The sequence below is a fragment of the Vespa velutina genome, chromosome 1 (genome assembly GCF_912470025.1).
Source record: "Vespa velutina chromosome 1, iVesVel2.1, whole genome shotgun sequence".
Taxonomy (NCBI): Eukaryota; Metazoa; Arthropoda; class Insecta; order Hymenoptera; family Vespidae; genus Vespa; species Vespa velutina.
In genome coordinates, this window is record NC_062188.1 from 303,614 (window position 1) to 330,657 (window position 27,044).

Here is a 27,044-nt window from a genome sequence, read left to right on the forward strand (position 1 = left end):
GGAACGTTCTCTCGTGGATATCGGCGCGTATGTCACACGAGCTGACTTTTGTGAACGCGCCACGAACTCGTTTGCCCGATCCCTCTGTCGATGTCGCGGTGCGTGAAAGTTCGGAACAAAGATAAATTTGTACCGGTACCTATGTCATTGGGTTTCCTTCTTCTCTACGCTTTCTCTCTCTCTCTCTCTCTCTCTCTCGTGCGCGCGCGCGCGCATACCGGCGTTTCGATAACCGTAAAAACGTCCACTTGACGTCGAACGAGGTAAAGAGAGTACTCGTACTCGAAAACATTTGGAAATTTAGACGTTTTCGCGTGGCAATGGAAATCGTTGAACGTTCCAAGCAGGAGCTTAAAAGTTAAATAAAATGTATTGCCGACCGTTTTGGGAAGGTCCACCGACGGAAGAGAAATCGTGGCTTTGATGTCCTATTAATTCTCAGCACGATACCATCGAGGAGACATTCTTCATCGAGGCGAGAGAACTATCGTTCTTTCGAATAATAGACGAAAAGTACGAAAGGAGAAGAAGAGAGAAGAGAGGAGGCTCAGTGACAAAACAGAAAGCGGCTATACCGGCGCGAGCGAGGGCACTATCATAACGTACGAGCAACATATCGCATGACAACGGGCCCCAGGGGAACACCGTTGCCGACCTCGCTGACCCCTGCTGTTTTTGTGCCGGTGCACGTCGAGTCGGAGCTTTGGGTCTTGGTTCCAAACCAAGCGAAACATGCCGACACGCCGTGCTCTAGCCCCGGGGCCTTTCGCAACGGCGCCGCCGACTTTGAGCCGCGAAACACGATATTACGGCTCTTTTTCTCCGGAGCACCCATGAGCACCATCTCTTCCTTTCCGCGTTCCTCTCTTTTTTCAACCAAAAATCACAATTTCCAGATAAACCGTATTTATAAAATGTAGAAAATGTAACGAAATAGATGGCAGAGCCCATTAAAGAGTTTCGATTTCTCGTACGAGAAAGAAGGGAGAAAAAGAGGGGAAGAAGAGGAGAGGGAAGAGGGACTAGATTACGATCGACGATCGGATTAGCCACTTCTTTAGATTAGAATAATCTACGAGCTGGTGTATCGGCAAGAGAGTCTCTCGGTGTACACCGCAGCAGAGTCGGCGTTTACCAGCAATAAGTAACGATAATTACACGTTAATGGCGACCAGGTTGCTCGTAAGCTCGCGCACGCTCTTCTCGACGACGAGGACGATGGCGACGACTTTGCCGATATATTCGGTATTTAAATTAACCGATCGATCGACCGTGTTCACCTCGCACATTATGCAAATGCCGTGAAAACACGTAAGTTTTCTGCAAAACCAATTACACCGACGCGACATCGGTACCGCGCCCGGCCAGAGTTAATTGCAAATTTTTCATATGTTCGGTCATTACACGCTCGTTTCATCCGAGAACTCTCATTTCCCTTCTTCGTGCGCATCAAAAAGGAGCAAAAAAAAAAAAAGGAGCGTGTCTTTTGCGGTGTAAATTTCGGTCACCTCGGGAGATCGGTCTTCGAAGAAACGAATCTAAGCCATTTCACCGTCCACGAAGGATTCTCGTTTCGTGCCGAGGCAGGACTTTGAGCCGAGACATAATTTATCACTTCGGTTCGCCTATTTAAACGTCAGAGATTGGCGACAAGTGGCGACAAGAAACGACTCGAGCTCGAGGCAGCCTTGATACATTTCGCCTACACGCATTAGGAGAACGGCTTTTCCATCTTCCGCGTGTCGTAGGTGTACGTCGTTGTCGTTGTCGTCGTCGTCGTCGTCGTCGTCGTCGTCGTCGTCGTCGTCGTCGTCGTCGTCCGACTCAAGGACAGTTCTCCTTTTGCCCCATCATCGTCCTCGTATACTCGTACTCGTTCGCGGAGGAAGGAGCCACGCGTGGACTCACTTTTCCTCGGATAAACATCCTCCTCCGCTCGTTCTCGTTTCTTCTCGATGAGAAAACAAAGCGAACCCGTCCCTCCTCTTTCTCTCTCTCTCTCTTGCGCGCGCGCGTGCGCGAAAACATTTTTCCATCTGCCTTTCCAATTTTTGCTAGGAAATTATCAAAGATGCGTCCCCAAAAATCGAGTATAAATTGTTCGCTCGTTCGATGAATCGAAGGAGGAATAAACATCGAATTGCGTCATGCTCAGAGGCAACGCATTTTAGAGATGGTACCCGTAAATACTCCTTACGAGATTTTCATAATCGGCCGCCGCTAAATTGCAACATGAAACGAGAGGAAGATGAAGAATACCAAAGGAATATGTTTACGAACGCGATTCGATGCTGGGATTATCGCAATTTTATGCGACTCGAGTAATCCGCCTGAAGAGAACTGGAAAATACGTTTATAATTTGTACAAGGCTGGAGCCGAGATTTATGGATTTACAGATGTTAAGACTTAAGTCGACTGCAAGAGTTATGCGCGCGACTTATTAAAAAGGAGGCACATTGGCGTAGAGTCTCGCAATGCACCGTAAATCTGTTCGCATCGCACTAATATATAATTAGAATATCATCATCTTTCTTCGGACGAAATCAATATAGTTTATTCGACGAGTCATTGGAGCGTCGAAAATTTGACAATTCGCAAGTTGGGAGAGTTAAAAGCACGTGGATCTTTTCTTTCGAGTCCTTTCGAGCCGGACACGCTGGATTGCACACACGTGGGCAGAGAGTCGCGGCGGTCTGTCCGGTGGTGCTCGGTTTGCGTGGGCCAAAACAATTCCCACTTAATTAAGATAATCGCTTGTTTATGACGCCAGGGCTCGGCTTATCTGTCGCCACTCAATGAAATTCGTTTATTCCTTTCACAAAAGGGTATCGCGCCTTGCGATTTATAAAAAAAAAAAAAAAATCTTTTCTTTATTTTCGACGATACAAAACGACGAGGCCTTATCGTAACCTCAAGTAGAAACCTGAATCGACTAAAGATCAGATAAAATAGGCGATTCTTGTAGGGGGAAGTAACGTTAACGTTTGTTGAAATTAAAAACGCCGAGGGCCTCGAAACGACGCGCTTGCGCCTCTCACCAGCTACGCGAGAAGATATTAGCGCGGAAATTACGAGAATAAAGGGTACGATGAAAGGCGAGGCGCGATTCTCGAAGCGCTCGCAGCACGCGAGCGCATACCGGGTGGTCGCGTCCATTGTGGGTCAGTGGGTCTAATTAGGTAATTAGCAATTTGTATCTCGCCTCGATCAAAGCCCTTCCCTCCTTTCGTAATTCCTTCTCTCTCGGTTGGCTTGCTCGATGGGTCCGAGGAGCTCGAGTCGGGTCCGATCTCGCGAAACTCGCGAGAAAGCGCCGTAGAGAGGGGGGAAAAGGAAATTATCGAATGCGTCGTTGCGCGCAGCTCGATTAACGTTCCCTCGTCCCTTTTGACTGGCTCGTAATTACTCGCCGAGGTGGTAATTATTTTCGTCTCTTTATTCGTCGCGTATAAGACGGCGGCACGATGATACTGCCGCGGGCGACCGAGAAGTAGACGCGCCGAAAAAATCCTATTTCTTCGATTCGTTCTCTTCTCTGAGCGCTCGACTCCGTAATTAAATCTGTCGTCCGACTTTTCCGCGCATCGCTATAATTTTCTTGTCTCCCGGGAGACGACAGCGTCGTCGACGCCCCGTCGAAAGTCGAATATTCGGTGCATCCACGTCGGTGCGAAGACAGCGGTTAAATTAAAAACAAGTAGGTACGTCGCGCTTTCACCGCTTCGGAATTCACGTCGAGCTCGAGAGAGCATCGTCGCGGCATGCCAACCGCGATGGAGGGAGCAAACACCTCTCTTTCTTTCTCTCTCTCTCTCTCTCTCTCTCTCTCTCTCTCTCTCTCCTCTTCCTCCTCCTCCTCCTCCTCCTCTCTCATTCTTGCTCTCTCATCTTCCTCCAGCAGCGACGATTTCCCACATTAGCCGCGTAATGACGCCGGCGCGGCGGTTTCGTCCGGAATCGCAACGTTGTTATTACCATTTCATTACGTCGCGGCGAAAACGTTAGCGAGCGCAGCGACACAAAGTACGGAATAATTTGCCTTCGTACGAAATCGCAGAAAGCAGGTAGCGAAGACGCAACGAAACTAATTGCGGCCTAATAATTGCGCCTGATTGCAACATCGTTCTTGAATTTTTATCGATTTCGAAGAATAAGCTAGACGGCATATCAGTATGTACCGTAGTACGACAGATGATAGGTATATAACACCGTGCGACTCGTTTTTCTCTCCTACGAACATTAGAAATTGTCGGCTGACTTAGAGTTACGACGATCCTAATAACGTTTCGAATCTCGATAGATTGAACGGCGGTGGTTAGCGCGGTGGAGAAAATCATATGCTCGAAGGTAGACTTCAAGCCGGTTCAAAAGGCGAAGGACTCTGCGAAGGACTCTCTGCGAAGGACCGCAAGCCTGGGAGGAAGGAGTCGCGACGGGACTGTTGCATCCTCGGCTTACTAAATACCGTTGCTCAATCTCCTCCTGACCACTAATCGGAAACCATATGTGGCCTTTTCCATCGCATCGCGTTATAAATAACGCGCGGGCACGTAATAAACATGGAGGTTGTTGATGACGAACGCGTAAAACAAACTCCGAACTCGCATAAAGAACTCGCGGAGAAAAGAATAAATGCGAATATCGAGCTTGGCAATCTCGATTATTGGCAAGCGTGTAAGGAAGCGCGAAAAAGGATAATAGACAATGGTGGTGTATTGTCCTGGAAAGCTGACAAGTCGATTCTTTTCTCCGAGTTATAGTCGTCCGAAGAGAAATCGGTGAAGGAGGGAGACATGGATTTTGTTCTTAGACGACGAGGACAAAGTGGAACGAACGCGCGTTTCGAGAGGAAATTATACGGACCGTTAAGGATTGCGGAAATATTGAAAAATTTTATAGATTCCGATTATTTTTCGTAGCTTCCGCGAGTCTGTTCGCGGAACAAAGCGCCTCGTGTTACGCCGATGATAATTCTCGTTAATAGGTACGTTCGAGCGTCCTTGTAGACGAACTTCCGATAAGGAAAAATGACATAGAAATGAATTTTCTTCGTTTTAATCGATCTTTGTACGCCGCCGTTCTTTATAGATATAGCGGCGAGTATTAGTTTGGATAAGTCCGATAAAAGACGATCGCGAGAGCGATGTCCTATTTAAAAAGTATGATAGATATGGTTTAATAGCGCGCACGGTAATCGCAAGGAATGGTATGATTTTAATGACTTAATTGCAACGCGGCCCGACCCTGATACGCGAAGCGTTGTTAGGATCCTTTCTATTCGAGCGTAAAGACAAGGGGGATGGAAAAAAGTACGAAGAAAGGAAACGATTAAGAGCGTTTGCGCGAGCTCTCGGTCTATCTTACGTAATCCTTGAAAAAATCGTAGAAAATCGTAGAAAAATAAAAGTCGAGCGATTCTAGGTAAACGTAGACAAGACTTTGAACGAGTGCGAGTATCTCGATTTCCTTTGAACACGTTTCTCCGTAACAATGAAAATAAATAAGGGAGAATAAAAGATCGGCCGATTATGGCGATCTGTAATAATAATAACGGTGTCGGTTGTGTCGGATCGGTGCGTCCTTGTCGGTCGTGGCAGCGGTGGTCTCTTCTCATAAGGAGAGCCGCGTTCGAGAATGAAATTTTTCTCGCGACCGCGCGTCACTCGTCGAAGGAGAAAAGAGATACGCGGCGTTCACCAGGTGGCCGCCGATCGATTCGCACCGATCACAATGGCGCGTGGGCTACAGAACTGTCTCAGGTCGGCTCGACGTTGTCGTCTTCTTCGATCTCTCACGAAATTCCTTTATTTATTTTATTATTAATTAAATACCGAAAGAAGCGAATAGTAGCGAATTAATTAAATACCGAATAGTAGCGAAGGAGCTGCATCAAAGTTGAGTCGTCGATCGTGGCAAAGACTCGAATTAGGAGTTTCCGAGCACGAACGCTCGCGGAAGGAAGAGAGGATGTCCCGTTTAATTCGCTACGCGTGGGCGTCGCGCAAGAAACGATGCTAAGGTAGTCGCTAACGTTATAACAGCGGACTCGGTCATCGGAGTTCTTTGGCTCTCAAAGATCCCTCTCTTTCTTTCTCTTCTTCTTTAGCGCCGAACTCTTCACCACCTCTCCTCTCTCGCCTCGCTTTCGATCGATCGATCGGTCAGCCTTGAATACCAACTAACGTCACTTCCTTCCTCTCCGTCGATGTTTTCCGTCGCCGACGTCGTTGAATTTCAATTCGCCGCCTCCTTTCGATGCACGCATTCCTCCTCCTTGTTCGAACGAACCTTTGCTTTTCCTTTTCTTTTAGCGACTCTACCTAACGAAATCTCTATTATTTATCCTTCCTTCTCTCTTATTATTATCCTTCTTGTTCTTCAGGCGAATACTGAAGCGAAATTCATATTCCATAAATCTTGGTATTACATAAAGACGTAGACGGTAGAATATATCGATAATCTCAGTTGATTCGATGTCCCACTAATGAGACATCCACGGCGTTCTGTTCGCCAAGAGATAAATCAAAGTTTCGCACGCTACGTTGAAGCGGACGAAAGAAAGTCTCTCGCGGTCCTTCGAAGAGATCAAAAATAAAAGGAGTAAAAGGAAGAAAAGAAAGGAAAGTGTAGTCGCGAGGGAAAGCCGTCGCGAAGGAAACGATCGTCGAGATTGCGTTTGGAGGGCACGTGGCACGTCTCGAACGAAGGAGCGAGCGATTGGAGAGGCACTATAAAACAGCATGTTGCGTGCGTGGGTAGTCTGCGCCGCCGCCGCCGCCGAACGTGTGCCTCTTTTTTTTTTGCGCCTGCACGCACGCCGCGCACGGATTTTTGTTCGCGAACACGCGAACGCAAAGTCGACGACGACGACGACGACGACGGCGACGACGACGACGACGACGAGGACCGGCATGCGCGCAAATTTGAATGCTATACTTTCCGAACACGAGAGAGCGCGGCCACTTCGATTCGACATATCTCGAGCCGGTTCGCCCACAGGAACACGAAGCACGTCGATGCGTATGAATATGCAACGATAACGCAGGATTTATTTATAAGCGTGACGCAGAAATCGATCCCTCGCGATCACCGCGTACGATTGACATAACATACTCAATGTGGAAATGATGGTGCGTGCGACTAAGAAAGATTATTTTGTCGTCCTTAACGACACCTCGTATACCGGGCAGAATCGGTCTTACGATATTCGCACGTGCTCATGGATTTACCGCGAATCTCGTAATGGCGTTAAACGTTTTCGGGAAATTCGATCAAAAGTTAATGAAACTAGGAGGGAAGGGAAGGACGAAGAAAAAGCGCTTTTCGTCTCGGCGCGAAACGCCGTGTAATTATTGGAGACCGGTCGATTTTTCAAAGCGAGCCCTGCTACATTATCGTTGCGCCGTATAATTAGGAGGTGTGCGCGCGCGCGCGAGAGAGAGAGAGACCGCGGTCATTCTCAGCGATCATCTTCCCAACGAATTGGAAGAAAACGTCAGATCGAGTTTCTTCCGTTTCTTCGAAAGAGCTCTTATCGCTTCGCGTTAGAGATACGTGCCAAAGAACTTGCGATGATTAAACAACAACGTCTTCGCGCTAGATCTTGGTCAACGCAAGTATAACGGCACGAAGGTAGAATTGACTCTTGACTCTTTAGATCGTAGGAATAAAGAATCGAATATCGGACCTATGAGGTCGAACGAGAAGGAGTCAGGAGGAAAACGACGTGGTTCTTCTTAATTGCCGGTGTCTCTCGAAATCTCGAACGTTTTATCGCGTCCACCAATTAGTTGGTCATTACGAAATTCGTTTCCACGCGAGTCGAGAATACTTCCTCGCGTGTGCTCGGAGAAGGCCCATCTTCCGTTTGCGTCGTTGCCTTTCGTCGTTTGTTATGGAAAACGAGCGTGTCGCGTGGGACGTTTCATTAATGACGACGTCTCGTTAAACGCGACCCGATACGAGATACGTTCGAGGTTATCGTCTTTATAGCACCGAAAGGAGGTCCCTCCGTTATAACGCGAGATTCCGACATCATTTTCTCCTTAGGAAATACGACCTAAGGCGATAAGGCGAGAGATCGTCCTCGCCTCGTAATGATAATATTTCGGCTGCGATTAAACGTCCATCTTATTTCTTTTTTCTCTCCTTCTCTCTCTCTCTCTCTCTCTCTCTCTCTCTTCTCTTTAAATTGCAACATCTTTCTTTATTTCTTATTTTCATCGTTCGACAGGCAAAAGCGCGTGTCGATGTCCGAAGGAGCGAATTACTCGACCGAGAAAAGACTTGGTTGGAAAGGTACGCGCGATACTTTAAAGGTGAAAGTTTGACGTGGACCGATATCGTGTCGTCCGCTTCGACAAACTTCCTAGCGTCTTTCTTGGTCTGTACTCTCGATCGATTCCTAGGAATCCTCGAGGAAAAAGAAGAAATTTTACTTTACCGGATCTATCGAGAGAAAATGAAAGGCAGAGAGAGAGAGAGAGAGAGAGAGAGAGGACGGGAGTTCGATTTTATCGAAAACTCGTGTGCCTACACTCCTCGAGTCTTTGACTCGCGAAAAAAGAAAAAGAAAAAGAGATAAAGAAATATCAGGGAGGTTCGATATCGAATAAGTTTCTCGCACCCTTTCTGCGAGCTACGGAATTTACGATTGTCCACGCGAAAGCGTAGGTAATCGACGATGATATCATCGTTATAAATAGGCACGCCTTCTGTCTCTCTTTCCCGTCTATATACCTATATTTCTCCGCTTATAGTTTGCGGCCGAGCGCACCTTACACGTGCTCTTTCTTTTGCAGAACGTGCTAGATACAGTGTGCTCGCGCCACGCACACAAACGCGCAGGTGCTCTCGTCAAAGGTACTACCTCGGGTGCGCGTATATGAGTAACTTGTCCTCGAACACTGGCGTCCAGGATTTAGAGCGAACGGAACTCGTCTATCCCCACCACCTTCTTCCTCTTCCTTGGGCTTTTCGCGCGCGCGAAACGAGTCTATTCCCGTTCCGCGATAGAAAATCGAACTTTGAGCGTCCTCTACCTGTTCCGCAATAAGAATATATAATGTACGTAAACAAAAATTTATACATGTATGTGTGTGTGCGCGTGTGTGTGTATATATATTTAACTTGGCAAAGATCGTCCGCTTAAAGAGACTCGTCGAAATCAATGGAATAATGGGAATGAGTGCCGGCGCGTCACTGGTGGCACACGCAACCTACGTACGTACACGTACGACGACGATAGGTACACAAGTGTCGTAAGCGGTACGAGCAAATACGATCCAAGATACTCGCGGCAGGTAGGAGAGTCTCTCCTCCGGATCCCGAGATCACAAAAAGTAATTGCAGAAAAAGGCGGTCGATAAACGCGACAAAATGACGTTCTAAAGACTGCGAACGGTGGTCCGCGGATTTAATGAGGAGAACTCGACTCGGCTTCGGACTCGACCGCGGACTCGGTGTATCGATATAGGTACGTACGCAACGGAATTCGCTGCCGGATAAAAGCTCGCACGTACTGCTTTTCTCCTCTCGCTTCTTCGCCCGTTCCTCGACGATGAAGCGGAGGAGAGCGAGGAGTAACCTTCTTTGTTTCACATATTGCTTTCTCTCTCTCTCTCTCTCTCTCTCTCCTGACAATGTCCATTTCGATCGTACTTTTATTGGATAACTATTGGATAAGTGAAAAGGTTCGCACGGTCGATGAAAAAAAGAAAAAGAAAGAAAAGAAAACAAAAAAACTTGTACACTCTCCAAGAGGGGAAAGAATAAGGGATAATCCGGGTATCGGTATCCGGCGGCGGAAGCGGCAAATGAAATAGAAGAGGTGCATTTTACGCGGTGATAAAAAGGCCCCTTGGCCGTTTTTATTGGATAAAAAATGGTCGGATTCCGAATCGATAATCGAGAGCATCACTCTCGGGGGATCGGTGTTAGGGCGAATAACGAGCGGATGATTATAGTTGCCGTGAGCATAATGGGGCAAGGCCCCAGTGAACGTTAAAAACGAGTGTGGGGTGGGCGAGAGAGGTGGGTGGGGTGGGGGGAGGGGGATGGAGGGAGGAAGATAGGCGGGCCCTCCTCCATCGATTATTATAGGCGCCTTTGCACGAGCGCGTACAACAAAAGTACAACTCTGCAAGGATGATGGTGGTGGTGCATCGTTCGTTGACGAGAGCGCGTAAAACACGAACGGCTTGCATAATAAAAGTCTCCCTCTCGGACCGATCGATCGATCGATCGGAAACGTTCGTCGTCGTTCTGAGAGGACCGTTAGACCTTTTCATCGCTTATTCCGAACGGAGGGACGAGACTTCCTCCTTCCCGACAGGCTGAACGTGGATACGGTCGATCGAGCTGCGAATGGAATAACGTACGCGTTACTGCTTTACCACTCATCTTACCGATCAACAACGCGACAACAGCGCTATGGACTACCTTTGCAGCCTTGACCGCTGAACATCGAGCTGAATTCAACGTATAATAAAACAACGCATTGTAATAAATAATAAAGATCTTCTCGTCCAATCGAAAAAAGATAATCGAGTGAAAAGGTAAGGTAAAAGCGTACTCACACTCCTTGTTGCGATCCATGGCATGCTGAAGGGGCGAGTCGTCGACCTCCGCCTTCGGCGGCGACTGATTGCCTTCGGCCATCTCTGCTCCTGATATTGGAACACCCGCCGTCTTCCTTCCTGCCACGTCCACCGTCGTTTTATCCTGCTGCGGCGAAGCCTTCGTCGTGCTTTTCTTACCGTTCCCAGCGTCTCTGCGGATCCAAGGGGATCGGACCGAAAGGGCCGAGTTTTGCGAATTAATCTTTCATACGTCGCTTTGGGGAAGAGACCGAAGAAAGGAGGGAAAGAAAGAAAGAAAGAAAGAAAGAAAGAAAGAAAGAAAGAAAGAAAGAAAGAAGGAACGAACGAAGGAAGGAACGAAGGAAGGAAGGAAGGAAGGAAGAAAGGAAGGAAGGAAGGAAGGAAGGATGGACGCCGCGCGCAGGAACGCCGGCAAAACAAAGTGTCGCCTCGATCTTGGATCCTTCCTTCTCGAGGAAAGAAGAGCCTTCGTGCTTTTTGTATCTTCTCGATCGACGAATGATGGATCAATCGACACTCGAAAAGTACCAATTTTATAACATGAACTTATCGACGGAGCGATACTTTCAAACGACGTAGTTATCTCTGCGTACATACATATTAGCTTGTCCAACATCGTTGATGGATCGATCGGTTATTCGCGAGGGAAGGAGAGAGCCCGACGCTTATCGGCCGATCTTGCTAAAGTTCAAAGAAAATTACGCGCAGCTGGATCGTAAGAAAGTGACCTGCAAACTTTCAAATCGTTCGAGCTTTCAAGAGGAAGTCGCTCGTTAGGAACGTTTATGTTCGCGCGTCCTATCGATGGACTATTTCGAGAAGGATCCAATGTCCATGGAAAAATAAAAAAAGAATAAAGAAATATATTCACCTTTCGTCCTTGTTATCGCGCCTAGCGTCCTTTCTCTCTCGATCCTTCTCCTTGAAATTTTCAGCCCTTTTCGACTTTGCTTTCAATTTGGAATCGCCCTTGGCGACCTTGTTCTCGAGGACGCCGCTGGAGTCCGCCGCCACGTTGCTACTGTTGTTCGACCGAGGGCCGGAAGTACTGGTCGACGAGGACGTAGAGGCTCGGCCGTTAGTATAATCCTACGGGAGAAGAACTTTTTCTCGTTATGCTTTCGGCTTTTCAGCTTTGCGAAAGGAAAGGGAAGAAGAAAAAAAAAAAAAAAAAAAAGGAAAGAGAAGAAGACGTAGCAGAGGAAAGGGGTACTTACCTTAAACCACTCTGGATAAATCGCACTTATGGTATCCAAAAGGTCCTGATCGAGCTGTATCCTCCAAAATGGGGAGCCGCTGTCCAACCTGTGGCCAGACTCTGAAAACGGAGAAAGACGAGCGACGGTGAAAAATTTGATTAGACGATTGGGTGAAAAAGCGAGCGGGTGAAGGAAGGAAAGCAACGGGGAAGAGGACTCTTCGAAGGGAGGATCTCCGTAAACGAGAATTGACCGGTAAGGACCTCGAGAGTCATTCCCACCGCATAAGGGCTAATGGTCCCCCGTCGACCAATAGCCCCGAGGGCGTATCAAAACCTCGCGGAATGCCGAGCAGGGAGTTCTTTCGCGCATTCCACGGGATTCCCTGCCTAATTTAAACGTTCGTTCCTACCCCGGTCGTGGTGGAGGGATCACCTCTGGACATAGCAGAAGCAAAAGAGACAAGGGGCTCCGTCCGACCAAGGGGACGACTCTGCTAACGTTGGTACCCGTGGAGTAAGAGGAGGATCTGGAGGATGCGTGAGAGGGGTGGGGGAGTGCGGAGGGAGACACGTCGTTACGACGACATTCTACGGGCGGCCGACACGCGTGCCCTGCCTTCGTGATCGAGAATCGAACGACGAGATCGACCCAAAAGGTAGAGAAAGAAGGAGGAAGATGCGGGGGCTCCCGCGGGACTTTCGGATAGCCGCGAGCTCGGAATCGTCAGAAAACACGATGCATTCGCGATAACTTTAACTCGTACTTCGAGTTCGAGTATCGATAAAAGTCTCTCACTATTTTGTCCTCCTTAAAGTTCGATTTACGAGCAGTCGGTTCACGTATCTAGACGATTTGCATGATTCATGAGTCAAAGTTCGTCGCGAGGTCCAAAAGCGCGGATGCCTTTTCGATCCATTACAAAAAGAAAAAGTGCTAGAGAGGGGAAGTGCCTTCGAGAGCGAGACCAAATGAATAGGAGGAAGGAGAAGAAGGGAAGGATTTCACCTTAACCCAATAAATGATTAGTGGGTTCCTACGTGGCGTAGAAAGGAGAAACGGAATAAACGGTCCAATCAGTATGCAAGCGTCGGACAATCCGCTGTAAATCACGCCGTGAATCATTCGCTGACATAAATCTAGTCTGGTCGATCAATACGCGCCTAACCGGTCGGACACATTAGTTAAACCTGGGGTACATCGTCGTTTACAGGACGCGCGCGCGTTGATCTCCTGGTTAGCGCACAAAAACTCTCGGAGGACGCCAATGGCCTAATAGCGCCGATTCGAGAGTCCACGGCGAGGTCTATACATCACCCGATGATTCGCGGCCCGATCGTAGATCCGAGATATCGTCAGACTCTAGCAAAGGATTCTCTTCTTCCCCTTCATCCTACTTTTGCGTAATTATCTCGGCTCGTACGAGCTCTCGCATCTTCGTTTCGTCACACTCTGAGGACTCACACGCTCTTTCTTATCGTCGATCGACGTCCTTTAACTCGGATCGTTAGCTGGATCGTTTTTTCTTGACATTTTCCAAAGATCCTTTTTGCTTCTTTTTCGGCTCTTTTTCGGGTCAACGAATGGACGAAGAAGGATGAGCGGGTAGGAGATAGGGGAGAGCGGGGAGGGAGGGAGAGAGAGAGAGAGAGAGAGAGAGAGAGAGAGAGAGAGGAAGAAAGGTTGCATAAAAAGGTTCAGGAGTTATACGAAAACAATAACAAATCTTTCCAGCCGGTTTTGCAGAGAAGGTGGGGCTAGGGCGATTGAAGAGAAAAAGAAGGAGAAAGAAAGGAGGATTGGGGAGGGGGCAGTGGAGAGAGAGAGAGAGAGAGAGAGAGAGAGAGAGAGAGAGAGAGAGAGAGAGAGAGAGAGAGAGAAGAGAGACAGGATCCCTCTCGAAGGACATATTCCGTGGAAGATACCGAATGCGAAATGCATTCCTCGGAAGCGGGCATGGCGCATCGACCGCCCGTCGAAATTCGGGCAAATAAATCTCGCGCTCTTCTCTCTCTCGAGCTGCACCTTTTTCTTCTCTCTCGCGATCTTCCGATCTTCGATCCGCTCGCACAGGCGTATCCCGAGGTTGGCGCTCGTGAAATTCAAGGAGGTGTACGCGGGGAAGAGGCGCGTGTACGCCCTTGCGTCTGGCCCAGAAGCGGTTCTCTGAGTCACTCTCTCTCGTCAGGCCCCTCTCTTTCCCCGCTCTACCTCCTCGTCCTTCTCCTCTCTACCTCCTCGCGGCCAAGTTCTGCTGCCTTGCCTTGCATCGCCTTGCATTGCCTTGCGCGCTCGGTAGCCGCGAAAAACTGCGCGCTGCACTTCGGGAATGTCGTTGGCATGTACTGGGTGTTCCCCTTTGCCGCCGTCTCCGCGACCGACAAGAACGGCGACGGCGAGCTTCGCCCTTCCTCCCTCCCTCCCGACCCTCCCTCGCGGCCCTTTTTTTAAGGACCCCTCGTTTTCGAGGAATCGCCGCCCGGACTCGGGATCTTCCTGCTGATCCGTCCCTCCTCTCTCGTCGATACGCTCGATCGGCGAATTTTCGTCAAACGATTTCGACGTGCGTGCGGCGCGTACGCCGAGAAGCGATAATAGCTCTTTGTCGGTCCTTATATTCTCTTTTGATCTCTTGAATTTCATGAAATTTTATTTACCCGTCTAATCTCGAAGAGACTCTGATCGTTCAAGGCGCCAATGCGAGGATATATCGCCCACGCTACGATAAGATCGCTCGATCGCCGAAATGTCAAAAGTATCGTGGGATTATTTAGCATTTTTCGGCGCGTCGGCGAGCCTGCCAGATTACAGGGTACCGAAATCGATCGAGTTGGGATCGAAAGCTCTCGCTTTGTCTCTCTCTCTCTCTCTCTCTCTCTCTCTCTCTCTCATGAGAAATAAACTATTCTCGACGACGACGAACGCGGGCGTAACCGACGCACGTCGCTCGCACCGTCCGTCATCGGTACTTATTAATATTCATCGATCGGCCAAGTCGATCAATAATTTTGCTCTTAAAGTCGAATAAGAGATCTTCGTGTTTTCGTCGAATATGAATAACACAGGCTACTTGTAAAACGTCCTACGCAATGTCTTTCTAGATATACCAAACATATCCCTTTTTCGATTATTAATCGAGCGCGAGCTAGCGTGTTTCTCGCGAAAGGGTATGAACCGCGTCGAGAAAATGCTAGAGGATCCGGCTGAAGAAAAGAAAAGGAGGTGTTCTCACAATAGCCGTGCTTTGCCGCTCATTAGAGGCTGGGTCAGGGGTCAGGGGATACCGGCGCTTTGTGTTTTGGCTCGTATGTACGTACGTACAATGTCCACGCACGAGCCTCGCTGTTTCTTACCGTTTCTCCCTGCACTGCTACACGGCACCGCGAGCTCGTCCTCTTTGTCCGAAAGTCAATAGCGTTAATGAATGAACCCTGCGTGATATATAATGCCCGTCCGACTTTTCTCTCTCTTTCTCTCCCTCCCTCTCTCTCTCTCTCTCTCTATCTCTCTCTTTCTTATGTTTTTAATCGATCCTTTTCTGCCAATAAAACACCCTACGCGCTTCGACGTTGCATCGTGAAAAATGACTTTCTTAATGAAACACCACGGGCTCGTCCCACAAGTCGATTCGTTACACCACGATACGATTCCATGTAATTATTCAAATTTCTTTCGACGAACTCGTGATTTCGTTCCTACGATTACTCTCGATGATGTCACCCATCGATTTCGTCCGAATGACGATCACGAGGAAGATTGGACAAAATTATCCGATCGATTATTCGATTATCTTCCGCTTCATTTTCGAGGTATAGAGGATGAGATTTTTTTATTCTACGGAGGGTTGGGATCGTAAAATAGGCCGTTCCTTTGTTCTTCTTCGTTCTATACCCGTTTAAGCAGGAAAGTACGATTATAAATCGCGCGAGCTCCGTAAGCTCGTACGGTGCACACCGATACGCGCGAAACGAACTTGGACGATCACGAGCGTGCGTTCTCTCGCTGACGGTACGGGCTCCACTTAACCCATAACCCCCAGCTTCGTATATCTTGTCGACAATGCGTACCGATGAATTCAATACTTCTTCCCGCCACACCCTCGGAACTTCCTCAATAAAGTTGGCCCTGAGAAACGCGCCGTTGTTGGGTCGGTAGGACTTGCCGGCAATCGTTTCTCCTCTTTACGAGTATATGTACCAACATGCTGGAACTTTAAATATTTGTAGAAAGCGAGAACTTTCGATAGCTTCCGAGTAGGTTTCACGAGTTCGCTTCTCACGAATCGATTCATTTCCTAGATTCTCCGCATTCGATAGATTTTCCAATCGTGTATTCGATTGATCAGTAAACGTCGACGAATTGATATAACGCGAAATTATAAAGAAAAGAACCGACGACGAGATTCCATATGAAATAATACATATTACGGCTACTACTTGTTGAGCGCGGCAATGATACGCCAGGAGGACAAGGAGGAGGAGGAGGAGGAGGAGGAGGAGGAGGACGACGACGACCACGTCGTAACGAACGGTGAAAGTCTTGAACGTTCGGTCCAGGATGATTGATGTCGCGGACGACGTTCGATCCGACGGCGGAACAAACTTCCCTTCACTTCGATGTTCATTCGAATTCCGTGTTTATAGAAGTCGTATTACCGATTCGATCACGGGAACGACTATTTGTTGACTACTTACAGTCTGAACCTTCATTCCAATTGAATTTTATTCCAAAGACCGAGGATTCTAACTCAATACCGATTGCTCGAAAGGTTCTAAACGATCTCTAATCAATTTCATCGTTTGCTCGGTAACGAGTATTTACCAAGTTACACGACTCGGATGATCTTTAGTGCTACAGTAGTTATGGAGATAGAAATCGTAGAAATAGAAATTGATTATCGATGCAAAGATACGTATTTAATAGTTTGATCTGTTAATCGGATTGTCACGGTCCATATATTAACGATAAAAGGGCAATTATAAAGTGGTATAAGTCGCAGTGGTTGAGTGTCTTGCACTTGGCGGCGGTTTATAGTTGGGAATGACATCATCGACGATCTTCGACATACACCTAGCGCGTAATCGGTGGGCGAAGGCGTATCAGCTGTGTCGTATCTTATTTCCGTCTTATTCCCTTGTACTACCGCGTGCTCTCTCGAGCGTTCGAAAGATCACGATAGAGAGAGAGAGAGAGAGAGAGAGAGAGAGAGAGAGAGAGATTGCTCGTGGAGGAAAGAGGACGAGAGGGAAGTGCGTTGGCGTTGGCCTAGAGAGGGAGAGACAGAGAGAGGCGCGCGCGCGCCGCGTGTGTGGGTCGCGTGTCGGTAATGTTAAGTTAGACCTACCTGGGCACATAACTAGCCAACCGTACGACGACAAACACTGACTTGCTTGCTCGCTTGCGATTCGCTACCGTCGCGCGCCTCGTTCCAGAACTTTCCTCTCGAATATTCGGTACACCGACGCAAAGCGCGTTCTCAAAAGGATTTCACGTGGGACGAGAATAACGAAGGACGAACCGAGTACCTCTCCTTCTCTTTCTCTCTCTCTCTCTCTCTCTCTCTCTCTCTCTCTGGATTTCTCTAATTAATTTACAGACAAAGCTTACGAACTCTCCCAAGTTCCTCCCTTCGCGACGACCGCGTCGAGTCAGTCGGTAGCACTTACAACGCCTTTCTATCCTCTTCATTTTCTTTCTCTATTTTCGATTACACGTTGCAAATGATAAATGGGCAGGATGCCTGTTCGAAGTAATAAAAGTCGGCTGGTATGGTATGCAGAGAACCGCGAGTATTCCGCTGGCAATTTGCTAGCGGCCTCGGTTTCTCGTCCTTTCTCATTGAACTTCCGAAACGCCGTTAATATACGCGATTATTATCCCGTATAACAGTGCTACAATCGGAAAGGGTATTATTTCTTTCATTTTTCCTCGCACTCCAGTATCTTCCTTTCCGAAGATAATCGTAGTTGAAAACTCTTAGGCTTTTCTCGAGTTTTCCGATATGACCTAGGTACTCGCTATAATGGATTTTTTTTCTGAGACACCCGTTATCGGCGCGCGTGTCGGGCCATCGCACGACGGACTCTACGGGGGTGGCGCGCATATATGCTGTTGACCCGTCGAGGACCGGTTCGGGTCATTCCTTCCCCCCTCCCCCCCCCCCCTTCATCGAGGCCTCTTTTCTCTCTACCTCTTATTCCTCTTCTCTCTACGAGGTATAGCCAGGTGTGACGTCACGCGTGGAGGCGTGATAGCTCGTACACGCGTGCGTGCTTGCGTGGGTCGACGCGTGTTCCAGGTGTGTACCTGTGAGCCTCATCAGCCTCTTCTCTCGGATTGTGCGAAATGTCGTGAACGAACTCGCAAGAAAATAAACTCTCTCTCTCTCTCTCTCTCTCTCTCTCGAAACGAAACGAAACGAAACGAAACGCAACGAAAGGAAACTACGAAAAGAGGATCTATATTTTCGATCGTATGCTTTCAAACGAGTTACGCGACCGCTTTGTTTTTCGGGACGAAACCAATTAAATGCGATAGAATAAAAAGGGGGAGCTGTTAATCCGTTCGAATATGAAATCTCGTGGGACGCAATGGAGGAGGAAGAAGAAGAAGAAGCTGAAGAAGAAGAAGAAGAAGTAAAAGACGAAACAATCGTTGTGGCATCTCTCGATGATGGAAATAAATTGCTAATTTTATACGTCTACTGTCCGCGGTCTCGTTTCTCCTCGTCGATGAGGATAAAGAAACGACTAATTAATAATTCCGTCGTATTCCTCGGATTCGTTGTAAAATCGTGCGGAGACTTTTTTCCACGACGCCTCGTTTCCACGAAGTTCTCACTCTTCGGATATTTATTGAGAGAGAAAGAGATCGCGGTGTGTTCCCTTGGTATCTTTTCTATCGACGATAGAAGAAATGTAGGAATGCACGCGCGGTACGATGATCTCTCTTCTCGGAAGCTGCAAAGGGCTAATGAGAGCGCAGCGCGAAACGCACAAGAATCTTTCTTTCTCTCTCCCTCTCTCTCTCTCTCTCTCTCTCTCTCTTTCTTTGTCCGCCAACGGGACGATCCACCGAAATAAGAAAGGAACGCCAATAAAGATCTTGATTATCTTGGAAGATTATTATCAAGACGTCATTTTAATAGCGAGCGATCGCCACTTTCACGTTACTTTTATATCGCTGGTGACGATTGCGAAAGAGTGAACCGGTACGAGGAAGAGGTCCTTGATACATTCGAAGGAGCTCGAAGATTGGACCGCATCGTAACTAACAGTCATGTTAATTACCTCGTAACTTACACCCACGAAACCGCGAGGATTTTTAGCCGAACCCGACGGGTGGTTCTTCGATTAAATCGCCGTACAATCGCGTAGGTATTTTTAGCTATCCCGGAGCAGAATTTTCGAATTTTTAAGAGTTCTAAAGAAAGAAGCTCTCGAATGGAAGAGAGTACGTATATGCGATCTCTTTAAAGGGAGCTCTCGATGTCCATCGAACTTTGAGGAGGTCGGCTCCTCGTTACGTTTTCCATCTCCGCTTTGTTGAAGAACGATGGATGGTAGTCCGGTAGGAGAGAGGGGATAGATTTTCGAAGAGGAGGAGAAGGAAGAAGACGGACGTCTCAATCGAGTCGCGGAACGTTCACGGTGGTCGACAATGCCGGGGCAATCGCGTATATATCCCTCATGAGTCGGTGTTCACGCCTGCTAATCACCCGGAGTTCAGAGCTCGTACAAGGGTGATTAATGAATCAAGACCGTCCCGGGTACCGCGGGACAAAGTTACGAGCGAACCTACCGCAGCCCTATATCAATCCTGATTTCCTGAGGCTGGCCTCACAAAGGAGCCCTTCTTCTTCTTCTTCCTCCTCCTCCTCCTCCTCCTCCTCCTCCTCCTCCTTCTCCTCCTCTCCACCTCCTCTTCCTTCTCCTTTCCTCCTTTTCTTTCTCCTTCACCCCCTTCTCTTGCTCCATCACGGATTCCCCTAGTACAATACAAGGAGGAACGTTCAAGCATGCATCAAGCAGTTCCGGCAATTCGTTTTCTCAACCAAGAATCGAATTATATTCGCGATACATGCGAAAATACAAGGTCGTTTTTTTCTTTTTGTCAAATAATTCCCTTGTAGTATTACTTTGTCCCTTGAAAACTACAGTAGATTACAAGGAGTAGAAAAGTCAAAGTTAGATTGGAATTTCGTGGAATTTCCTGAATAATTTTTATCCTGGAATTTTCGTAGCTAGAAGAGGACGAGGAAAGAAACGGAGAACGATATCTCAACGTTCTTGGTAGTCAAGTTACGAGTAAATTCGTTCCCTCTCTTTCTCCGATTCGCTTAAACGTGACGAACGTGGCGAGCGCCTAATTTACACAGCTTTTATCCGGCAAGGCACGCGTCTCGATGACCTCCGTCGAACACGCGCTCCTACGATCTCCCGTGTACCCGCATAATACGTCCTCCCAGCCTACGTCCCTACATCTTTTTCGAGGTAATTACTCGAATGTTATCGCGATACGGTGAATAACGAGGGGCTTTAATTCTTTTCCCTTATCTTTTTTTTTCTTTTCTGTCGAAAAACGAATAGAGGAAAAGAAGGGAGCTAATTATGCGCCGTACGAAGGAAGATTTATCGCGTGAGTATGTTTTTCACGTTGCGTGCGGCAGTACACCTACGGTCTACCCCTTTCGCCTTCTTTTTAGCCCTCCTTTTCAACGAGGCTCCCGCCTCCCTTGGTACGCGTGGGCGTTCCCTGACGACTCAATATTACAACCGCAAAAACACACAAGCTCGTGTATGGGAACGCGATAAGACGACGGCGGTGGTTTCAGCAGCCGTGACTCGTAACATCGGGGGAGACGAGGAAAGAGGAGGAAGAGGGCAACGCGAGAGGTGAGGCTGCGTAAGCAAAGGGAGAAAAGAAGGCCGCGAGGAGAGGAACGAGAGAGAGAGAGAGAGAGAGAGAGAGAGGACGACGAGCCTGCGGAGGCTTTAGTGGGTACCTTAACCTCGGCAAAGTTACGAGGCGGTAAACTCTTGACGTCGAGATTCAGGAATACCGAGGCAAGTCGACAGAATAAACAATCTCTCCCACGCCGCGATCGCCGATCGATGCTAATGAAGGGCCTTCTCTCTCTCTCTCTCTCTCTCGAGAGAGAGAGAGAGACTCTACCATCGAGATTTTCGCCATTTTCTATCGTCCGAAGCGAAGGAACAATTATTACAAATATATCTTTGCATTGTATCTTCGAATCATAAAAGAATCGTACGCTCGCGTAAAGAATTGGCTTCCTTTATTTTTTGACGTTTACGCTCTCTATTGTTCCACGTTTTCGTAGACAAAGTGCAAAGCCGTACAAAGCCGAAGAAAAATAATCGGCTTGAAAAGGAGAGAAGGAGAAAAATGACTTCGACCCGTTGGTGATCTCTCGGTGGTTACGCGACTGGAAATAAATCGCTTCGCGGCAAGGTAGAAAGGTCTGCGCGTGCGAAACGGTGCCGCTGAATGCCCCGAGATGAATATAAAATTACTAATGACATCGATAGCGATGATGCATTCGTTGATGTTGTTGCTTTCGTAGAACTCGCGGGAACTTATCGAACGATCGACCCTCCTCCTGAACCTTTCTAAATGCGTTTTTAACGATAACTCTCGAGCTCGAGGAAATTTGATAAATCAATCACGGAATGCTCCGCCGATTATGAGAGAAAGGGTCTCCTAGAGACCCCCGGACAAAGGGAGATCATGTTGAATTTAAACGTTCTAGTCTAGATGATACATTGAAGGAGATATGTCTGATAAAGGCGCCAAGTATCCGTTGGACGTTTACTTGTGATAGCCTAGTTAGATATCGTTCGATCTAAAAAGAGAAACCACAGTGTGAGAGAGAGGGAGGGTGGGAGGGAGGGAGAAGCTAAAGAAACATACGCGCGAGCATCGCCGTGTTTACTCTCGAACGTCTCTTAGAGACCGATTGAGCTGTCACGTCGTAGATTACATTTGTCATAAGCCATAAGTGTCTTTCGACTTTTAATCTCCGATCACCTGCATTCGAACAGGGATGGAGAGAGAGAGAGAGAGAGAGAGAGAGAGAGAGATGTCTCGACTCGCGTAGCGTTCTACGTACTAGCTCACTCCGATAGTCGTTCGATCGTCCAAACGGAATTTAATTAAATCGAGATTTTTTTCGCTCTGAAAGAACGAACATTCGAGGAGTAAAAAGTCGACATATATATTTATATCGATATATCGGGGAGGGTCGGAAGGAAATTCCTTGGTTAAACGGTGACAAGACAGCCCGTATCTATTCTTAAAATCGATTTTCCGAGAGAGGACGAGGGCAAAGTTCGAATAGCGTTCCATCGTAGATCTCGATCGTTGGATCGCGCTGACCGTCATCGTGAATTGGCAGGACGCCTCGCCGGCGTGTCTTAATCATCGTCTTCGTCCCGTCGGCGCCTCGCGCGCGGCCCTATTGTTCGCGCTTCCGTCAACTGCTGCTAATTGCGAAGTATAATTAATGATCGCGTGTCACGAACTCGATCTCTTCGAGCAAAGTGACTTCAATGAATAATCGATTTCAGTGAGAATGAAATAAGCAATTAAGTCGAACGAATCTCTTTTTCGTCCGAACGAATAGGCAGGAAATTCGAAAAGCCGGCCGGGCAAGAGATATATCTACCTTTCTATTCTTTGTTTCGTTCGTACTGAGATTTTACACCGACGAGAACTAGGAGCATAGGAATCGAGCGATGCTCGTATAAATCCGCGAAAACGTTCGTCGCCCACGATCGCTTCGTGAGATTACGATAGATCGACCAATGGAGAATCCTTGATCGATCTTCCGCCATCTTGTTGGCATCGCCATTGCCGTCACCGTCACGAAATATGTAGAAAACGATGAGAGAGAGAGAGAGAGAGAGAGAAAAGGATCGATGGGCGTTCCGTTTCCCCGTTGACGCAAGCCCCGTTTTTTCGCCCGATCCTTCCTTCCTTCCGCCTACGAAACTTATGATCTCGATCATGATTCGCGATCAACACGGCTCAGAGAGAGAGAGAGAGAGAGAGAGAGAGAGAGAGAGAGAGAGAGAGAGAGAGAGAGAGTCACTCCTCAAATACTTTCGATCATTAAAATATTACCATCTTCACCGTGTGGTGAATACGCCTTTATTTTTTTGCATTCGTTCGAGGGCAAATAATATGGATAAGGGAATGATATCGTTCGTTCGATAATTTCCGCGAGTAGTACATTTTCAATCTCGCCTCCTCGCTGACTTTCTACATCTCGATGGAGTTTCTGAATAAGGAGATCGAAGCAATTCAAAGTTTCAGGATAAACGAAAGATCTAGAAGAACGAGGAGATAAGCGAAAAAGAATAAGAAAGAACGAAGGCGAAGGAGAAGACGAGAAAAAAAAGAAAAAGAGATAAAAGCGAGTCTCGTTAGTGGCTCGTTAGCACGACGATAATTCTCTCGAGACAGAGTCGCGACGCTACAAAAGGAGCAGCCTCCGGATAAGAAAATGGATAAACGCCATAGCAAGCGCCGATTTATTTTGAGCTCGTGTTTCTAAAACAATGCTCGATCTGGTTTACATGGGTAGGTTCGATAATTTGCTAAACTACAAGAATTTCAAAGTTGAATGGAAAGCCAGAGAGAGAGAGAGAGAGGGAGAGAGAGAGAGAGAGAGGGAGGGAGAGAGAGAGAGAAGGGAGGGGGTGCGAATGAGAGAAGAGAAAATATCGTTTTCACGGCTGGAGCCGTCGAGAGGTGGCAAATTACGTCGGACGATTTCACGGCGGCGATCTCTTAAATGTCGGTCGTCGGCTGACAGCCTAACGATCACGTGGCCGAATTGATGACTACCGTTACCTTAATCACAGATCGGCGATCCTGGCTAACAAGTTAAGGATCCGAGCACGTATAGTTACGCACCACGATATACCTGAACCATCGATCAGATCAGCTTCCTCGCCGTTCATTCTTTTTCAAGCTTCTGAACGCTTTGGATTTTGATCGAGCGTTCGGAGCTTCTGTGAAGGACGTCGAGACTTCTTCAAAGAATCCTTAAGGGTGTACTTTTCTTTGTGCGATCTAAAAAATCGATATTTTCTTTTCTTCTTCCTTTCTTTGTTTCCTCTTTTTTTCTTTTTTTTTTTTTTTTTTTTTTTTTTCAAAATACTTCGTGAGAAAAAAGTAAATTCTCGTACATTTGAAAATTCACTTTGGAACGTAGATAATGCAAGTAGCCGTAAAGCGCGTCGTCCATATAATCGCGTATTACGCTTTCTCGATCGCGTTTGTCCGACGTGATCGGCGCAAACGAGGAGATGTTCCTGTCGACTCGAAAGGCTTATCTCCGATCGCTGCCGAGCGAGCGAGCGAGCATACCTACACCATCCTTCCGTCTCTTTTCTTCTCTTTCACCGGCTGGGAAGAAGTTTTCGATCGCAAACAGGTTCATACGCGGTAACTCACCGGCCGGATATCTTCGTAAGTATAAAGAAGATACTTTCGCTACCGATGTACTCGTGCTTTAATGTTTCTCACCTTATCTACACCAAAAGTATAGGAAAAAGGGGAAACAAAGAAAGAAGTAAAAGGAAAAAGTCGATCGACGTAAGTAAAACCTTTCATCAGGCAGACGAAATCAAAGCGTCGGACAATTTCTCTTCGGTTGAGGTACTCTCGGGGTTGCGTAACGAGGAGGACAACGAGCACAGGACGACGGACCGCCAACGTCCGACGACTACGAAAACGTTGACGCGTGGAAATCCATCAATCGAATGCCGGTCAAACGTATCGGTCAGAAGACGAACGAGTACTATCGATCGTATCGCACCCTCGTTCTCTACTCTAGACGAAGCTCTCGTTGAAAGCATCGAGAGATTCCTGTCTTTTATTCTCGCCGGCCCTACCACACCGAACGAAACCTACTCTATCGTCTTTTCTTATCCACACGTCCGTAGAATAACTCATCGGGATATTCACGCGCTTTCGATTTTCCCACGAACCTTTTTCCCTCTTTGTTTCTTTATTTCGACGTGCCTATGCAAAAGGACAAAACATAGATATAGCTATGTAAATAAAAAGGAGATTATTTGTCGCCGCGACATTCGTGGGATCGATAAATGAGAAGGGGAAGAGACTCGTCTTTCTTCGGAAATGCTTATTCTTTTTTTTTTTTTTTTTTTTTTGTCCTCTCGCTAGAGCGGACTCCGAATGCCGAGAGGGCCCACCGCGAAAGCTCTGGAACGCGAGAGAAAACTATCCGTTCGAGGGCAGAGAATATGAAGTCATGGATTATTCCGTCGGTCGGCTACTTTTTCGTCCCATCGATCCCTCTTTTGTTGCGCGTGTATGTGTGCGAAACAGATAGATAGAGAGGGAGGGAGAGAGGGAGAGAGGAAACGTGATCGAAGGTTTCGTCGGACTACTGCGGCAGGAACCACCGATATTAACCCATTAACGTTTATAAATCGTCGCCGATCGGGGCGTGAGCGGCGTGCAGAGCGCGTTTCGCGTCTTGCATTTCCAATGCCAAATATCACGTGGTTCGGAAAAAAAAGAGAGAGGAGAGACAGAAGAAGGTCGAGGAGGGAAAGAAAGAGAAAGAGAGAGAGACAGTGTCACGTATGACTCGAACGCTGCGGAAATGCCTGCTCGTGACACGTCGAATCACGTGCCACGATACCGTGCCTCGGGACGATGACGATTATTTCCCTTTCGCCTTCTTATTATACTTAGGCGCGACGCCTCCGATAGATTTTTCAAATTACAAGCTACCGCTCGACGACGAAAAATCGCGCACACGATTACTGTTATTTGCGAGCGATCCACCTGTCTGCGTGCCTGTACAGGAACGCACGCCTGGCTCTCGTGCTTCGGGATTTTCCTTTTCTCCGTTGGAGAGCGTGTTGACGCTCGAAGAAAGACAAATTTCTTCCGTGCTAGCGTGGCTCGAAAGTGCCAAAGAAATCGATTGATTCTTCAGGATATATACGTGTACATGTATATGTACGTACCAGAAACAATTATCGCTAATGTGTGTATATATAAAATTGGCGATCAGTCGCGGTAATTGATGCGTTGCACGATAATATACATCCAACCATTTCGGACGAAATGAATTATCACTGACAATTATTACCGAGCGAAATATACGATGGAAAGGGTCAGCCGGGTGAACCTCGTGACAGCCGACAATTATTTCTAATGCGAGAGAGTTTCTCTCTCTCTCTCTCTCTCTCTTCCTAAGCACCGTCGTAGACTAAAGGAAGATGCGACGCTAACGAAAGGAGAGAAAGAACATAATTATCGTTCCACTAGACGAGTTTTCAATTGGGAATTGAATGTTTGCCGAAAGGCGTACCACCGTGAGTTCCTTCGAATCGACAAAAAGATTCACTTCGACGTAATAATAATAGATGAGAGATTCGAGGGTAGAGAAGGCTTTCCGAACGTGCGACAACGAAGACGCGTGATTAATTATTACGGGGATCCGCATAGATTAATTAGTGGATTCGACGAACGACAGGGAGTCGATCGCCAAGTCCGGACACACTTCTCGGTTATAGGGATACGAGAGAAGACATTATTAATCGTTCGCGGACAGGTACTAATCGCGTTTTCGTTCGCTCTGAAAACGATCCCTGTCTAGAGATAGATCCCTCGCTTAGAGTTCCGCAAATTTCAATCTATGCATCGATGGGCGAGTAGTATAGATGATAGTCTTCGTAAATTAGCCCTATACCAGTTACTACGAGAAAAAAACAAAGAAGGAAAAGAAAAGAAAAGAAAAGAAAAGAAAAGAAAAGAAAAGAAAAGAAAGAAAAAAAAAAATAAATAAGAGACAAAATCAAGAGGAAACTTGTAGAAACGATCGTACGTTTTCGAGGGGCGTTCTCGATAACGCCAACGAACGAAATTACTAAGTAACGAACGAGTACAAAATGCGTACGTAATCGTCGAAAGGCGACGCTTTCGTGCGTATATACTCGTATATCTCCCGTTCTCTGATGTTACCGATCTTCTTCTCCTCCTATAACGAGTAAAGGCCGTGCCGCTTGTAACGCCGCTCTTAAAGATAATGAGCGTTGTGATTGATCGTAAAGGTAATTACCATCGAAGCTCGGACCGGCTCGCGCTCTCCAAGTGCTTCCATTCGAAGGCCACGACGGAAGGCGAAAAGGAGCCACCAATCCGTAAGATGCCGGTCTTACGGATTTTTGAAAGCGCGCC

General features: G+C 47.4%; 1 protein-coding gene across 15 annotated transcripts in view; it reads right to left on the bottom strand.

The window, feature by feature from the left end:
* LOC124953951 (DNA N6-methyl adenine demethylase) overlaps positions 1–27,044 on the bottom strand; it is a 186,644-nt gene that overhangs the window by 38,827 nt on the left and 120,773 nt on the right. For 10 of the 15 annotated variants that reach the window (XM_047506184.1, XM_047506123.1, XM_047506167.1 and 7 more), the window contains exons 2-4: positions 11,820–11,920; positions 11,474–11,691; positions 10,579–10,772 (exon numbers count right to left, since the gene is read on the bottom strand). The exons of 1 other annotated variant lie outside the window; for it this stretch is intronic. In XM_047506184.1, the coding sequence (XP_047362140.1) occupies positions 10,579–10,660 (82 nt within the window). In that variant the 5' untranslated portion in view covers positions 10,661–10,772; positions 11,474–11,691; positions 11,820–11,920. Of the gene's footprint in view, positions 1–10,578; positions 10,773–11,473; positions 11,706–11,819; positions 11,921–19,601; positions 19,620–27,044 lie in introns of those variants that run through there. 4 more of the 15 variants (XM_047506150.1, XM_047506119.1, XM_047506131.1 and 1 more) reach the window with 2 other exon arrangements.